This window comes from Nanorana parkeri, unplaced genomic scaffold (genome assembly GCF_000935625.1).
Source record: "Nanorana parkeri isolate BGI_ZX_2015 unplaced genomic scaffold, ASM93562v1 scaffold164, whole genome shotgun sequence".
Taxonomy (NCBI): domain Eukaryota; kingdom Metazoa; phylum Chordata; class Amphibia; order Anura; family Dicroglossidae; genus Nanorana; species Nanorana parkeri.
The window spans coordinates 643,741-661,259 of record NW_017306432.1 but is presented as its reverse complement, the minus strand read 5'-3'; the positions used below and the strand labels follow the sequence as shown (position 1 = coordinate 661,259).

The window sequence follows — 17,519 nt, the reverse complement described above, 5'->3', positions numbered from 1 at the left end:
ATGTCAAGTTAGTTTGTACAGTCATAGTCTATAGTCTGTCACTGATAAAATCAAATTTGACAGTAACACAATATAGAGATTTAATAGGCAGCATACGCAGCACATTTGCTAACAGAAAACCTAGAGTTTAATGACTGATGCATGTGGGAAGCAAATTCGGATTTTTCTTTTTCCTCTTCCGAATGGGATCAGCGAGCAAAAATTTAACGCTAATCACAAATTTAAGCCATGTGATCAAATGAATGTTAAATTACCTTTGTCTATTGTGTGTATTTTGCCAATGGGCCTAGCCAGAAACACACACGCCATCTATTAATTGTTAATCCAAAGTTAAAGGGGGAAATAAATGTATATCATGAGAGATGATTTTGAGTTATATAAAATATATGAAAAGAAAACAAAATGTTTTGTGAGGTTGTATATTATGGACTAAATGTGAACTTAATTTTTTAAACACCAGAAATTAGATATAAGGTGTTTTTTATTGAGAAACTGATGATTATACAAGCAGACATAATATAAATAAAATATTCATATAAAAATAGTCTCTTACAAAATATACTCTTTGTTCCATATGGTCCTGCTTTCCATAAGGTTGAAAAATTTGTCTGGAGCGTTCCAACAAATGGAATCCAAATGACTTAATTTAGAAAAAATTCAGATAAACATAACCAGACAATTAAATATTGATAAATGAGTTTCCAGACAGCTAGCAGCAAACAGCATTTAAGTATTAAAGTAAGATGTCTGCTTTCACCACGTAAAGGTAATATGATTATCCCTTTTACACAGCTATAAGTGGGATTTGGGTTATATATACTATTTACATCTCCAGTTTCCCAAGAGAGCATTTTAGTTCCCTAATTAGTATATCCTTTTTTTGCGCAGAAGAGTTGCAAATGGCAGTAGGTTTACCTATTAAATAAATTAATATTAGTTTAATCTAAAATATATTGTTAAATATTCAATGCTAATATTTATAGTCCCTGTGCCAGCAAAAATAATTTATATATATATATATTTATATATATAACAGCGCCTTATAAACAAAAAATATGAGAAAAAGTTTGGTCAGGCCAAAAAAAACCCCCACTATAGCCAATTTGAAGTGGTGGTAACAAAATTCTGAGCGTTTACAACCTTAATCTGTATAGTGCACACTCAAAGCGGAATATCACACATGGTCATTGTTAGCTCATCCTAATCTCACTTTCAAAAAGGCAACTGTTTGAAGTTGTCATATCCATCTGTTTCCAGAATAAGTTCTATATTCCAGTATCCCTAACCACTGCATATTAGGTGTGAACCACAAATGAATATCTGATCCATTTGATTATTCATGTGTATCCAGAGAAAGAAAGTAAAACATAACACACGCCTCCCTTACTTGTACAACATCACTCAGTTTGAAGTGGGTTCCATTCTGGAATGCATAACTGAATGAATTAAGATATGGAGAGCCCCTTCTATCCTTAGCTTTATGCCCCTGTGCTAGTATTTCTCTCTATCTAAGACTCTAATAGATTGTTAGGCTGTCCATGAATGAGTGATCTCAATAGTTTTCAAATGAAAGACAACAAGGGTCTGTTCATTTGGGTTCCTAAAAGGCAAAGGGGCAATAGGCCTTCAATTTGTGGTACGTGGCTTGAGATTCTGTGCAAATGTACGGCAAAAGTTCCCAAAGCTGAAAAGCATTCTGTTTCAGGACATTCTCTCATTTACAGGTGAAAACTTCTGTTCGTTCACTGCATGTGTTACATTTCACATAACAGCACCAGTGGAATTTACAGTTACATTGCCACACCCGGGAGTACTGGTGTGTATTGTACCCTCTCCCACAGCACATTAAGTCACAGCCACTAACATGTTGAGCTGTTCTGTTGCACATGCGGCCTTGTGTCCCAACACTGCCAGTCACTGGGTCTTCATCACAATAATTTGGAGATTTTTCAATATACACCAAGTCTGTGTCCATGGGTTTGCGGTAGGACAAAGGCTTTTTAATCTTGAGAAACATTGGCCGCTTATGTCGGGTGGCACGCACTGGCTCCACTTGAACAGCTTCACTGTATTTGTCCCTCAGGATAAATCCCACCTCTCGGAATTTTGGCAGTGTTGTCCAGCATGTTTTTGTGGTGCAGGATCCAGATACACCATGACATTTACACTCCAGTTTCATGCTTTCTTCTAAGACCTGCAATCAAACAGGACATAAGAAAAAAAAATATTACTGCCTGTATCAATACAATTATTTGTTAAATTCCTAGACATGCAATGCAGCTAATTCATTAAAACCATTTAAGGGGAATTATAATAGTTTTAATTAAATAGATTTTATTTTTTTTTTTACTTTTTCTATTTTTAAACTGATATTGTAAAATAGCATTAACATAAGTAAAGGAAAACTGAGAAATTATTTTAACAAAACATCAGCTCCATGTATTGGCTGAATTCAAAAACACTAAATATTCAATAATTCATAGAACTATAGCAGGGTGACAACAGAAAAGGCCAAGTAGTCTAAGTAGGAGTCTGCCTCTATTTTTATTTGTTGTTGTTTTATTGTGTTTTATTTATGTATTACTATTGTGTTTTGTTCAACCTTTTTGTCTAAGTAGAGATCTTTGTTTATCTTAAAGGAGAACTATGAGGTGAGTGATTTCCACCCATCCTCATAGTTAGAGCCAACCTGTGACAAAGAAGCTGTAAGAGGTCGGCTCTATCGATCGGGAAGTGAGCAGAAACATGAAGCCGATCCGCTCACTTACGATCGTCTCCCTGCAGTGAGCGGTAACTGTCAGTCACCACTCCCCGCAGGGATTCCTCCCTCCCCTCTCCGATCCTCTAAAGCTGAGTGGAGGAACAGGGGAGGGGGCGGGCACAGCTGGCTCTGCCTCTAGATAGGCAGAGCCAGCTGTCACTCACGCAGCTGGGTGGATCAAGACAGTATTGTCGGGATCCGTCCTGGCTGCGGAGCTCTTAGCATATCGCGGGCAATAGCCCACGATATACTGAGCTTTGGGTCACGAGAGGAGGTTAGTATATGTCCTCCCATGAGCCGAAAGAGAACTATGGGGAAAAACACTTACCCCATAGTTCTCTTTTAAGCTTATATACATTTACTTACTGTTGACTTACTATCTCTGCTGGAAGTCTGTTCCAAGCATCAACCAATGTTTTTTGGTAAAACATATACTTTCGAAGGTTAGTTTGGAATTTTCTTCCTGCTAGTTTGAGGTCATGTCTCCATGATCTTGATCTTCATATTTATATTTAATAAACATCAATGGAAGCAATTCATTTTTTTGGGTCTTGATCATAACGAACAAGGAAGAAAATATCTACAAAACATGTTATACATTAAATGGATACACAAACACGCTCTCACATTTTGTCTCAATAAGGGATTTCCTCAAGGTGTCATTAAACTTCACTTGCAGCATACATAAAAAGGGTTTAACCATATTGCTTCAGCAACAAATTGCAGTTTAGGTGAGAATGGCAGGTTATGGGAGATGTATCCTTCTCAGAAGTCCCACTTAAAGAAGAACTCTGGGGAAAATGATATGAACCCTTGCAGTTGGGCTAGCCCCACATTGCAGAGGTTAATGGCTCTTTTGTTTCTAGGCGGTAAAAAAAAAAGTTATACTCACCCGATCATTCGAGCCGGCTTGTTCTTAGATGGGTCTCTAGAGCCTGTCTCCTCCTTGTGTCATCACGCTGTATACAAGTGTACAGACGTGAGGATGCTGAGGAAAGGTCCATCTGTGCAGAAGAGGAGGAGACACTCTTCACTGACCTGAGAAGCAGGGAGCCAGCTCTGCAGTTCAGGTGAGTACAGCTTTTTTTTCTTAGCACCTAGACACAAGCAAGCAGTTAACTCTTGCAGTGCGGGGTTAGCCCCACTACAAGGGTAATAAAATTCTCCCTGGAGTTCTTCTTTAAGACTTTTGCCAACCTTGTTGGTAATTGTACATCCAAGATGGTGATGAAGTCAGCATAAATTAGTGTTTTCACACCTGGGTATCTTATGGAGTCAATGACTGAACTGGTGAGGACGTCTGAGTACTCATAATCCCCTACCAGGGACAATAAATATAGCCAGAGGTATATATCCTACGAGCCTGTTGAATGGGGGGTTTTATTTCCTTTATGTTGTCTGGTTCCTTGTCACATAAATTACCAATTTGTGTTGCTTTATTTATAAAAATATATTTTTAAGGGAATAAGCAAAGTGACTTGTATTTCTCAGCCCTCAGGGGCAGAGCCCTCCTTACCATCTTGTCTTGAATTGAATTGTGATTGTAATGTCTCCCTTATATTGTAAAGCGCTGTGCAAACTGTTGGCGCTATATAAATCTTGTATAATATTAATAATAATAATAATTCATGTTTCTTTTTGTAGTTGTTGTACAGCATATTATTGAGTTCTTTGAGTCTTTTGGACGACCTTGGATCTCCCTTTCTTTCCTTTTCCTTTTTTTTTCACTTTTATTTATCCCCAAATCCAAAAGGTATAAATCAATAACCAATATTTTTTCAGGAAAGGCCATAGCTTGCCACAAGAAGCCTGAGAGATTTCTATAAAAATGAGTGTAGTTTTTCACAGCATTTGCCTATTACTCAGATCTTCAAATAAAGTTTATCTAAAACCAGGATTGGTTCAGTGGTTCAGCAAAATGTGGCACATAAAAGTAAGGAGAATGGCATCTCCATCCCCACATTACGCACATGAAAGCCTCTTCTCAGTTTTGTATATCTTTGAAATTGTGTCTAAAGGTGGCAATACATGAGCAGATGCTGGTTATGTGTATAGGGCCAGATTAAGGTCTGTGGAGCCTAGTGGGCAAAACATTGTGTGGGCCATCCTCCCACTTTTGGATGGAGGTAAACAAGAGAATAGCTTGCCTTGACCTAACTTTCAAGGATGACACCTAGGACCTTGGCATGAGGGGAGGGCTGGATAGTGAGATAATTGGTAAGTGTAAGTATGGTCACATGTTTTACAGACCATAGAAAAGCAATGTCTATAATATACCGACAAAATTGTTAGAATCTCAGTGAGACTTTTTTTACTAGCAAAAGGGAAAATGGGGAGTGAAAAGGAAGAACAAGTCAAAATAATAAAAGCAATTAAATGGGTTAAAACTAGTGCACGTATCCTACATAAAAAACTTGAGGTACAGTTACACTTTGAAATATGCAATGTGCATTCTGTTAAACAAACAAGCAGCTTTTGCAAATTGTGCTTCTGTTTCATTCTACTTAGCTTGGTTTTCATTTTACTTTCAGGCTCAATGTAACTGTATAAAATAATAGAGAACAAAGAGGAAGCAAATCTTAGTGCTGCTCAGCCAGAATACAGCTAAGTACCCAGATGAGCTGTGAATTTAAACTGTCAATATATTGTCTATCCATCCATGTGTTCCTAATACGCCTTTTCCAAAAAGCATCAATTTCCTAGCCACGTATTTCATTAGAAGCCAAGCTACAGACAATGGCTTTGCTCTGAGGGAATAAACAGCTTGATTGGAAAAAGCTGAGTGTGCTCCTAAAGTGGATCAACAAACGAAAAAGGCCACTGTTCATGGAGCCCCTATGCAGCATCACACAATATGCCAGCTGAGTCAGGAGCTTGGTGAGCTCAGAGCATTCTGGGTCTCACATACCTGGCATAGCACAACTGTATGGACTTGATGTTCCTTCTAAACCAACAACTGGTTTAGTAGTAATGTAATAATGTTCTTAAAGTAGTATTAAACTCTCAATCTTTTATTCAATATTGAATCCAGATCAAACAAATATACATTGCCTGGCAATTTTTGCCCAAACACTGTCATGGTGTTTTCAAAGAGTTGGATCCAACTCTTTCATCTCGGTTCCCCTGAACCTCCTGTCCAGAACAAGATCACAAGGGTAAGCTGCCTCCAACAGCTGTCAATCTACACACAGCTTACTAGCACACACAAGGGTGGCTGCTTAGGGTGCTCCAAGGGAAAGGAGCAACCCTACAACAGAATTTCAGGGCCAGTGATCAGGGGACCAGCTGCTTCTGCAGGAAACTAAAAGGGTTATTCACAAAAGGGTGAAGGGTTTAAAGAAGGCAGGAGAAGTGAACAATCAAGGACAACATAGCTGAACTGGAAAGTGAGCTGAACTGGAGAATTTGTCCAGTTCAGCTATGTTGCCCTAGATTGCTCACTTCTCCTGCCTTCTCCAAAATCTTCACCCTTTTGTGAATAACCCTGTAAAACCTTTGAACATAAAGGAGCAGCATCCATAATGTAATCATTTGAAAAAGCTTTAGAAAAAATTAACCAGAGAAGACAGTTGTTGTTTTTTTTTTTTAGTCACCCTTTGTTGGAAATATTACCGCAAGAACATGTAAAAAACAATTACAACATTTTATTAATACATCTTATTAAAATCGTAGACATGTAGCCATATGCCCTTCATGGGTTTGGACTTTATCTATCTCTTAACCTCTGTGGAGGTGCTGATTGATGTGGGACCAGTGGGCCAGTCACAAAGTTATTGGGCTCTGGTTCTATTTGTTTTTAAATGTCATCAGTTTTAATGAGATGTAATAATAAAATGTTGTCATTTTATTTATATGTTTGTCTGGTAATATTTCCAACAAAGGGGGACTCAAAAACCCCCCACTATCTTCTCTGGTTCATTTTCTCTAACGTTTTTGTGGGAGTGATGAGCCCTTATACCTACTTGGAGACCCTCTTGGGCATTTACTCAGGAACAATCTGGGAGTTATTTATTTAAAAAAATTGAAAAAGCTTTAAAAAAAATGATTTAAATATCACTTTAAGGCCCCATTCACAAATGCAGCAAATTGTCCAGGTTTGCTGTGTATCAGCCCATTTATTTCAACAGGCTGCCCTATGTGCAACAAACTTGTCAAAAAAGCTCATGTTACTAGTTTGAGCTGCAAGCTTCAAGTATTTTTTGACCACATATTTTTGCATGTTTGCCTGGCACATTTGGGGAGACATTAACAAGTAATGGCACGTCACATTTTTTCCCTGTAGTGTCCCATACCAGTTCTAAGCAGGAGAAGTGCAGGGACAGTAAAATATACTCTCCCTGCACTTTTAAAGCTAACTCTAATTATTTTTTTTATTTTGTTAGTTTTGAAGAGGGAAAATTTATTTTTTTCTGACTCCCGGAGAGAGATGTATCATGGGATTTGTAGTTTCCCCACAGTTGGAGGGCCAAAGTTTGGCTACCCCTGGCTTAGACAGTATCAAAACCATAGTCAGCAGTTCTAACATTTTGCCACTCTGAGTCTGTGTTCGCATTAAAGGGATTTCCTATTATTTCCAGTGCTGACCTGAAGCAAAAAGATGTTTCCTCTCAAGTGACAAAGACTCTAAACCTTCCCTGCCCTATCCGAAACAAAATAAAAGTTTGGCTGGTGTTAAGCTTTAACTGAGCACTAAGTTTTATATCTGCTGCAGTAAGACTGGGGGACATAGGTATATAGTCTTATAAGAAAGTGGAATTTTGTGTATTGAGAGAATTACACCTTCAGTCTATGCTGAATATATATGATGAATATGTCCTCCAGATAAAAACACAGGGAGTTCTTGGAGTAACCTAAACAGTCTGATAAACTATCCTTTACAGTCTTTTCAACTATGCAACAAACAACTTAGCCTAGAGCACAGAGCAGGATCATACTTGCTTACATTCATATCATAGTATTTTGTGCTTGTCATAGATGTCTCAAGAGAGTCACAAATCTTTCTGAATGACAAGCACTGCAGTGTGCCGATTACTAACAGAGAATCTGGCGTGAATAAACGCTGGTAAAAGTTCAATGAAGTTGTTGTAAAATGAAATCATCAATGGTATTTAATGGATTTTTTTCTCCCTTTTAAATGGAACCATCGTCCTTTAAAGGGACTCTTTCATTAATTTAGGAAAAAATAAAACACTTTAAAAAAGAAGACTATTTATACTTAGCTTTCACTATGGCCAATTGTTAAATCATTCGTCCTTTGCAGAGCAAAGCTGCAAGCATCTGATACACTTCCAATTGAGTTGTATGCCTGGTTCCTGCTGCAGTGTTGGGGTTCTACCTGCTGGCTACATGTCACTACTGTGTCCTGGCTGGTGGAATCACAGCGCACGGTCGGGGTGGGGTCAGGCATCCAACACACCTGGAAGTGTCAGATTTTGAAGAGTATGCTGGTGGCTTTGTTCTGCAAGGAAAGATATGACAAATTGGGTGGAAGGGCGGGAAAGTATAACCAGCCTTCTTTTAAAGGTTTTTGTTTTGGGTTTTTTTAAATCGGTGACAGGGTCTCTTTAGGAGAGAGGCAAGCCAATCCTTTTTTTGGTTTTTTTTGGTGAGGAGTACATGTACTATGACTATCTGTAGCTGTAATTGTAGGGGGGGAAATCTCTGTGGGACAGTTGCGGACAGTCATTGCTCTGTTCTGGGAGCAGAGACCGACAGCTGACTGATCAGTGATCAGTCATCTGTCAATCTTAGAGCCTGCATGGGATTGGCTGTCACAAAGATGTGAAAACATATGAATGTTTAATATTCTTTTCACCCTGAAATTCTGCCTTAAAGGCAGTTGAGAAATATAAAGTGAACCTCTACTATGCCCACAAAGGGTAAAGCAACATGTTCACTTTAATGGGAGTCCCAACAGCAGCTTATACTTGCTTTCCCTTTGCTCCCCCACTGCACTATTGCTTTGCCTGCATGGACAAAGCACAGGTGCACGTTAAAGTTAAATAGTCATGAAAATTGATATTTAAGTTTTGGCAGATGCCAATAAGTTTAATCAGACATGGCCTTTTTGCTGTCAGGAATTCTGGCAGTAAAATCTGTGTATCTGAGCTCCCACAGCCACACATCAGTTGTGACCTTTACAACAAGCACTCACTCATTTTTCTAAAGTTTCTGTTACGGAGAAAGGTGCATTACAGTAAGATTACCCCTGCTATGATCCTATTTGGCACATAGGTTTTTTTGTTGTTTTTTTTAGCAAAATAAAGTTATGACCACTTATGGGAATAGTAGCAGAACTGACAAGCATTCTACCCCTTGCTTTATTACCACCAACCTATATGCCTACCATCAGAATTATATTTTAATCAAAAAAGTCCCCTCAAGACATCAGGACATCAAAAGTACTGAATTCTTTCACTAGACAGGAGCAAGTGGGAAGAGTTTAGGGGCAACTTTTCTGATCACTGGGGTTACCTGATAAAGGGCCTTTTGGACCCCTTACTTATTGAATTCAAGGCAAAGTAAAAAGGTCTGCTATGTTGAATAAAGTTTAAGGCTGATCTTTAGGCAAACAGCTAAATAGACAGAAAAAAAACTACAAATATCCTTTACCTGCCAAAGAATTTGTATTTCTGTCTATCTAGTCCTGCAATATCCACACAGCACAAAGGACTTGATTTTTCCCTGCTACAGTTTTGCTTTTAGATACAGGTCTCATCGCCACCCCCTCCATGTGACTGCACAGTGAAATGGGAAGCAGCAAATTGAAGATCTCATCTCTCTGCTTTCTCCTCTTATGAGCAGGTTGCTTTTACTGCAGCATACCTAACTGGTCCCTGGTGCTGCTCCTTCCTTCCACTCTATAAGTTCTGCTGTACAGAATGTACAGTTGAATGCAATAGCTTGATACCAGGTCAAATTCAGGGACTTACACTGTCCGCATTAAAAAAAATACATCCAATGATGTATTAACGAATACAGGGTTGCATTAGTTTGCACCTTTTGGAGTTTGGCTCTAAGATAATTGAGTTGCCACTGGTACACTTTAATAAGCCCATTAGAGTTTCAAACAGCAGATGATAGAGGTGTAATAAAGATATGGAAGATGAAATAGTAGTTGTGAATGGACCCCCCCGAACCTAATGGATCCAGAGGCAACTACAGCATCGGTTACCCTGTGGTTTTTTCCTAGAGAAGAAATATTGGAGTCTCAGAGAGAACTCTAAGGCTTTGCAGGTTTCCCTGAGCTCAGAGAGACAGTGGGTAGAAGACAGTGGGTAATGGCTATATTTGATGGAAAAGTAGTATGGCGATCCGTTTCCAGAGTAAATGGCTACAGATGAAACCTCCAAGGCTCTGTAGGTTTCCCAGAGCTATTGTAGTAGAAATACTACGATGTCCATCACTCATAAAGTCAGAGGAATGAACAGAATATGTAGAGCTGGAATTCTATATTTGCCTCTTATCAAAACATTCACATAATAATAGAGGTATAACTACATGTTACAGGTCTTTGCTGCAAAAGCCACCCTCAGCACACAAAAAATACTTTTTTCAGTTTAATTTTTAATAAGCTGAATATAAGGTGCTTTTGTAGGATACCTATAAATCTAGTCTAAGCTAAAGTAGAAGTTGCATGAAATTATTAGGGAAGAAAAGAGAAGTGCTTGTTTATGATGCACAGAATATAGTGTTAGGATTGAGCTGTGAAAGCATAGGTTATGCTTGGGCTACCTGATCACCATAGACCCAGGATCAGAAGGTCCAACCTTTGCAGTAATGCTATGGCATTTTGTATTCAAAGACTTTATAAGTTCAAATGACAGTACATGAACATTACATACATATTCAATGTGTACATTTCTTCACATTGGAATGAAGACATACTGTATAAAGGAAAAGGACACCTTTATTGCCCTTAGGTGACCCCTTATAAGAAAATGTCAGGCAATCAGGTGGTACTGACATACACCGTTTATCTGGCACGAGAAGGAAATCTGAGCACATTGGGGGGAATTAATAAAAACGGTCTTAAACAAACTTTGTCTCAACTGGAGCGCAGCCAATGAGCTTTTACATTTTTATTTTCAAAGCTGTGTGGAAAAAATGAAAGATATAAGCTTCTTGGTTGCTATGAGTGACTGCTCAAGTTGAGAAAGACACTTTTTATTAAATATTCCCATTATTTTTTTGAACAATTTAAAGCAGAGCGGCAGTAGCCATCCTGAATCGGTTCCTTTGGCCCTTGTTGGAATTTTCCCATTTTTGTCTATTTTATACTGTAATACGGAGAAAGCAAGAGGAGAGGTTGGAACAGTTAAGGGAGGACTAGAACACGCAAAATTTCAAGGTGGACAGTAAGAGAGCCAGGAACAATAGCAGGGAGATGTTACTCCCAAGAGCTGTATGAAGCTGGTGCTTGACTAAGCCCACCAGACTTTATCCATGTCTAAAACACTTTGGGGAAGTTTGACACTTTAAGCAGAGATAAACCAAAGCACTCTACAGATTCCTCAATATGTGAATATAATAAAAAATATTTCAGTATATGAACATTGGTTGTGCAAACAACATGCCTGTTAAATATATAGTATCCTTATATGGGATTTACTTTTTGGTGTTTGTGTATAAGTATTCAGATCCTCCCCCTGTTTCAGTCAACTCTATAACTTATCACCTGTAGAAGGCAAAATGGTTGAGAGTAAGGATTGGGAGGATTGCCTCTATGTCACTTGAACAATAAAATTGTGTATGTGTAGGAAGAAGTGATGTACAGAGCTATATTTGTTCTAAGTGCAAAGGGAAGGTGACGGAGCCCAAAGTTTTGCTGGCACTCACAATTGGAGTGTGGTGCAGGATCTCAGAGTGGCATTGGAGGATGAGTGAGCAAAAGAGTGATGACTCTTTTGCTGATCACTATTGCTGATCACTATTGCTGTAAATGTCCCTCTGAAACTGCTGCTTGCCTAGCTATCATGCTGATCCTTGGCTCCAGTCCATTCAGAGTTCTAAACTGAAACAAGTATGCAAATCAGGAATTCTGACTTCACTTCACTTGTTTTTTTACATAAACCATCTGTATTTTATGTTTACTGGCCTCATAATGCACCTGCTGATATACTAACTCCATATCTTTACTTCCATGTCAAACAGATGACTTCACAGTGTTGCCCCCAGTGCACAAAGGGAGCATTCAGCTTTTTAATCCCAGTAAGTGAAGGAATGAAATAAAATTAGGTCAATCACTAAGATCTTCCGAGATAAACCGGACTAGATAAAATAGCCTTAATGTAAAATGTATCTTCCGGATTCCAGCTTTTGTTCTCTATGATTCCCGTTCATAATTCATGACATTAATGTCTTGTTATCTCTTGCATTTGAAAAGATACAGAACTTGTGTGTCAAGTTTGACTTTCCTATATAATACAGCGTAAGTGTTCCACGATAGTCGTAATCTCCCCTAGTGATCTCTTAAAACAGAAACAACATATTGTGTAAGCTTAGGAGTGTCAGTAATTTGTCAGACGCGGGCATGTTCATCCACATTACATCTGCGGGGGAGTGCAGGGAAATGTGTGAACAAGATACGTGTTTTAAGATTGCTTTGCTAGGTAACCTTAACTGTTTACAATGTGCTGTCTAACTGAGGAGGATCACTGTATCTGTAAAATAAATATTCATTGTAGGATCAGGAAACAAAGTTAAGAGATAACTCCAGCAAGGATTAAAGTCTATATCAAGGCTAAAACTTTTTTTAGTTTTGGATAGAGTGGGAAATGATTGCAACTCCTGTCCATTTTTTACAAGTATCAGGGGTTCGATTATATAAATTTACCCTAATTTCCTGTCCTGCTGACAATTTTTTTTAACAGACAGGAAGTAAGGGGAACTCTCCAACATCAGCAAAGACAGAAATTAAAATGCTCTCTGATAGTATAGTAGGGGCAGAATCGAATTCCTGTCATATTGTTATTATTCTGTGGTCGTAGGGGTGATGAGTGCTGAACTATTCATTTTTTCAAGATATGCCAAGGTGTTTCAGGGGTTGCAAGGGTTCCCCTTCTTCAGGGCCTTGAAAATTCTGAGGACTAATATCTTAAATGGGAAGGAAGGTCAAAGGAATAAATAATCTTTAGTTGTGTTTTTATCTCAACCCTATAGACTGAGCAACGGCTGCTCCCGGGTCAGAGACTGTCTGTTCTTGTTTTAGTTTTTAAGGTACTTCCTGCCTGGTAAAACCATTGTCAGTAAGTGAAGGAAAAATCTCTCTAACAGAGTTCTGTATAGCAGTAAAAACCAGACACGAGTTCTAATCTTTCAACACTATCTAATGCTAAAAAAAAATGTTTAGCCTGGCATACAATTCCCTTTTTCCCACTGCACATTGAAGATAAAAGGAATCCCATTATGGGTTGATATTAACCACTTGAGGATCGTAAGAAATATGTCCTAAAAGTGGCAAAAAAGTTTTTAGGACATATCTATTATGCCCAGATCCTTTTTCGCTGCTACGGCTACCGCCACCACAATAACCGGCTGTCAAAATGATAACTGTTAATTGCTTTGTATTAAACAGCTGGACTGCCAAAATGCAGCTGCTCCAGTGTATAATGAAACTTGTGGATTGGTTGTCTATGAATACAGGGTAGGAAATTGTATGCCTTCCAGGATATAACTACTGTTGATCTGGGATTGGCAGCAGACTGGATGAGGAATAAGATTTATTCAGCTAAGATCGGACCACGGACAGGCTTTGAGGTAAGGTTGGGACTCCAGCAATGCGTCAGCCATCACTGTGAGTTACCATCTTGTGGTTGCAGGAGACATGCCATGGACTTGTATGCCTGTCTAGTGCAGACGATTCAGGGTACTATTGTTTACAATCTGGATTTCTTTCACATTTGTGAGTATATATTATGTTAACTGTTTATTAAATAGATTACAATTTTCACATTGGTCTATTTACAATAAAACAGCCCCAGGGAAGGGGGTCCTCCATATAACCACTGAGATGCGCTGCATGTTATTCTTTTATATAACCTTTTATTGTGACTAATATAAATCTATCTGGGCAGCTATATACAGCTTGGCACTGTTTCTCCTAACCTACTCAAGTTAAATACCTTGATGACCCTAATTAAGGGTATCCTATGGGCACTGGGGCTGCCTCAATACAAATGTATCCCTCAAAATATAATACAACATTTTTTAGCCTGTAGTCCAGCTCTTCACCACTAAAACTAAAATATTTATTGCTGTCAGCGTGCTCATTGGGGAGATTCACTTTCACTTTCTGGAGGATGTGACAGGTGATCATACCAAAGTGAGAGAAAATCCCACTGTGGAAATTTTTGCAGAAATGTCCTTAGGGTCATGTTTTAGGGTCATCTCTAAGCTTTGTATTTCCTTTCATCTTCAGTTGCAATGACAAGTGTCATTATGGAAAACAGAGAATGAATCTCTTCAAAAAGAACACATCAGTGGGTACATATGTACTAATATTTTACCGCTATATACCAACAAACCAAAAAAGGTTTGACTGGAGGTCTGCATTAAAAACATGTGCCGATATTGTGATAATAAAATTAGCTAAATCTATTTTTAGATGGATCTCATCTGACCTGGTATCATCAATTATATCCCATGGAGAAAAGCTACATCTAGGTAGAGTATTTTTTTAAATGTTTTTCACACTATTTTAACCAATCTGTCTATTTTTACAATGTTACCCTTCCATATAACATTGCTGTTAACCGCTTCAGGACAAGTATGTTACACCCTCTTCCTGTTTATGAAATTTTTCAGTTTTCAGTGCTTGGTCTTCCAATGTGGTACTTAAAAGAGAACTACGGGGTAAGTGTTTTTCCCCATAGTTCTCTTAAGGGTCACGGGAGGACATAAACTAGCATCCTCCTGTGACCCAAAGCTCAGTATATCGTGGGCTACAGTTCGCAGTATACTGAGACCGCCGCAGCCAGGACATATCCCGACATTACTGTCGAGATCCCCCAGCTGCGTGAATGACAGCTGGCTTTGCCTATTTAGAGGCAGAGCCAGCTGTACCCGCCCCCTCTCCCCTCCGTTCCTCCAGTCAGCGCCGCAGAATCAGAGCGGGGAGGGGGGAATTCCTCTAGGGAGCCGTGACTGACAGTTACGGCTCTCTGCAGGGACATGATCGAGAAGTGAGGGAGCGACGGTATGCGTTCGCTCACTTCCCGATCTATTGAGCCGACGTGTGACAGTTTCATTGTCACACGTCGGCTTGAGCTATGAGGATGACTGATTTTCACTCACATCATAATTCTCCTTTAAATACATTTTATATGTTTTTTTTAAGATAGACAAAGGTTTTTTCGTGATATTTATTAACCACTGTTTTTTTTTTTGCTTTATAAAGGAAAAAACACTGAAAATTTAGAAAACAAACCAAAAAAAAAAAACGTTTTCTTACTATTTGTTCTAAAACATTTCAAATAAATAATCATTATTCATAAATTAAGGATCAAAATGTATTCTACTACAATTCTTTGGTAACCCCCCTAAATAGGTGTATATTACTAAGTATTAGGGATGTCCAGATACCAGTTCAGATACCAGTGCAGATACTTGGCATTTTCACGAGAACTACCAGGGTTGCAGCGGTTGCAGCTGCGACCTAGCTCTGGCGCTCCACCACTGTCCTGAAATCATTAGTCTGTATTGTTTTAGAAAAACGGCCACATGACAATAAACAAAAATGTATCAGTACATGTACTTGGAAAAATTGTATTGGTGCATCCCTTATATATATTTATAAAAAAAAAAAAACAATACTTTAAAATGGGGATGTACAAATCCCAGGAGCTCCGTATGCTCCTTAAAAATGACAGCTGCCTCCTAAATTTTGACATTTTCTCTAGTCTAGTTCTGGAGTTGGAAAAGTATCTGTACTTGTACTTGTACTTGTACCGAGTATGGTACTTGGTATCTGAACATCCCTACTAAGTATGTGTAAAAGTTATACAGTCTACAAACTATGGTATATATTTGAAATTTATAAACCCTGATATTTTGACTGCCAATCACTTTTCATGCCCTAAAATGTCAGGACAGTACACAAACAGTCCAAAGTATTTAGTGAGAGGCAAAGTGAGTATATGTTCTATTTCTTGTTTTGCCACAATTTTTTGGAAAATAGAAAAAGCAGAATGAACTTGTCATTTTAATAAGCTATTTCTCACACACAGCTTGGAAATATTTAGAATGACACCATAAAACACATTTTGCTACTCCTCCCAGGAATGGGGATACCCCTGTGCGAGACTTTTTCCACCGTGACAGTAGAAACATCAGGCACTGGTTCTGTACTAGCTGTACAGGCACTGGTACTGGATGGCACTGGTACTGGCTGGCACTGGCACAGGATGACACTGGTACTGACTGCCACTGGTACTGGCTGTACAGCACTGGTTTTGCTTGGCACTGGTACTGAATGACACTGGTACTGGCTAGCACTGGTAATGGATCTTACTGGCACTGGATGACATTGGTACTGGTACTGGATGACATTGGATATGGTTTGCTCTAATACTTCATGTCACTTGTACTGGCTGGCACTGGTGTTCGATGATGCAGGTCCTGGCACTAATACTGGATGACACTAGTAGTGAATGACACTGGTTCTGGCTGGCACTAATACTGGCTGGTACTGGATGACACAAGGTCTGGCTGTCACTGGTATTGGATGACTCTGGTACTGGTACTGGCTGGCCTGGTGCTGCATGACACTGGTTCTGGATGGCACTGGTACTGGCTGGTGATCAGGAAGCTCTACCTTGCCTTTCACACACCACATCAAGCCCTATTTTCTGCGTTTGCAGTGGAACAGAACGCTGGCAAAGCGGGGTGCGTGGAAGCGGTGGCTTTGAATTCAATACACCGCCACATCCCCTCCCGCCCCAAAACGCAGGGGGGAAGTTTCTCAGCAATCGGGGTGCATTCCAGCAGCAACCGGTCTGGAACCCACACGCTTTCGGTGTGAACAAGGCCTTAAAAATGCATCCAAATTACCTTAACTATTAACAAAAATGTATCTTCTTTGTGTATCACTCGGCTGTAGATCCTCAAATCATCTCTGAATTCATGCTGACACTGTCCATCCTTATGGAGGGTGGATACTTTTGTTCTCCATGGCCCCTGTGTGTGTTGTAAAGTAGCCACCCCTCCAAGCTTTCTCCCATGATGGACTACAATCTTAGTACAAATTAGTAAACTATACATGAGAATGAAGTCCATCACGGGAGACGGGAGTGAGCTTGAAGCAGTGGTTACTTTACAACACACAGGGGCCATGGGGAACAAATATCAGTCCCACTCTCTGCATCAATAAAGTGGGAGTGCAGGGTGTGGGGCTCTTGCCCCCCCCCCCCGGGGGAAGCAAATCCATGACCATCTGTACACAAAGTATGCCCTCAGTCTTCTGGATAATGCTCCCTGTATCAGCAATACCAATAAAACATCTGAGTCTGGTTTGAATGTCAATAGTGGCTATGGGAAACTTACTGTCAGTTCAAGTGTACATGTGTAATTACAATCTATACATAAGAACAAGTTTGCTTTTACAGAATTGGCACACATTGATAAGATTGAAATCAAGCTGATTCCTTATGTATATCTAAAGACTACAAATTCCCTTTAAACCTCAGCAACCACAAAGAACCACATTAGAAATCAGATCTTTTTTTTTAAATTGGTCTGCATGTGCTTAACTAATAAAAAC

At 39.2% G+C, this 17,519-nt stretch overlaps 1 protein-coding gene across 1 annotated transcript in view; it reads right to left on the bottom strand.

Moving 5' to 3' along the window:
- Nucleotides 1-1,138: 1,138 nt before the first annotated feature.
- The window catches only part of LOC108785476 (protein Wnt-7a), a 54,835-nt gene continuing 38,454 nt past the window's right edge, over nucleotides 1,139-17,519 (bottom strand). Inside the window, exon 4 of the mRNA XM_018554558.1 lies at nucleotides 1,139-2,194. Coding sequence (XP_018410060.1) covers nucleotides 1,715-2,194 — 480 coding nt within the window. The 3' untranslated portion in view covers nucleotides 1,139-1,714. The remainder of the gene's footprint in view (nucleotides 2,195-17,519) is intronic.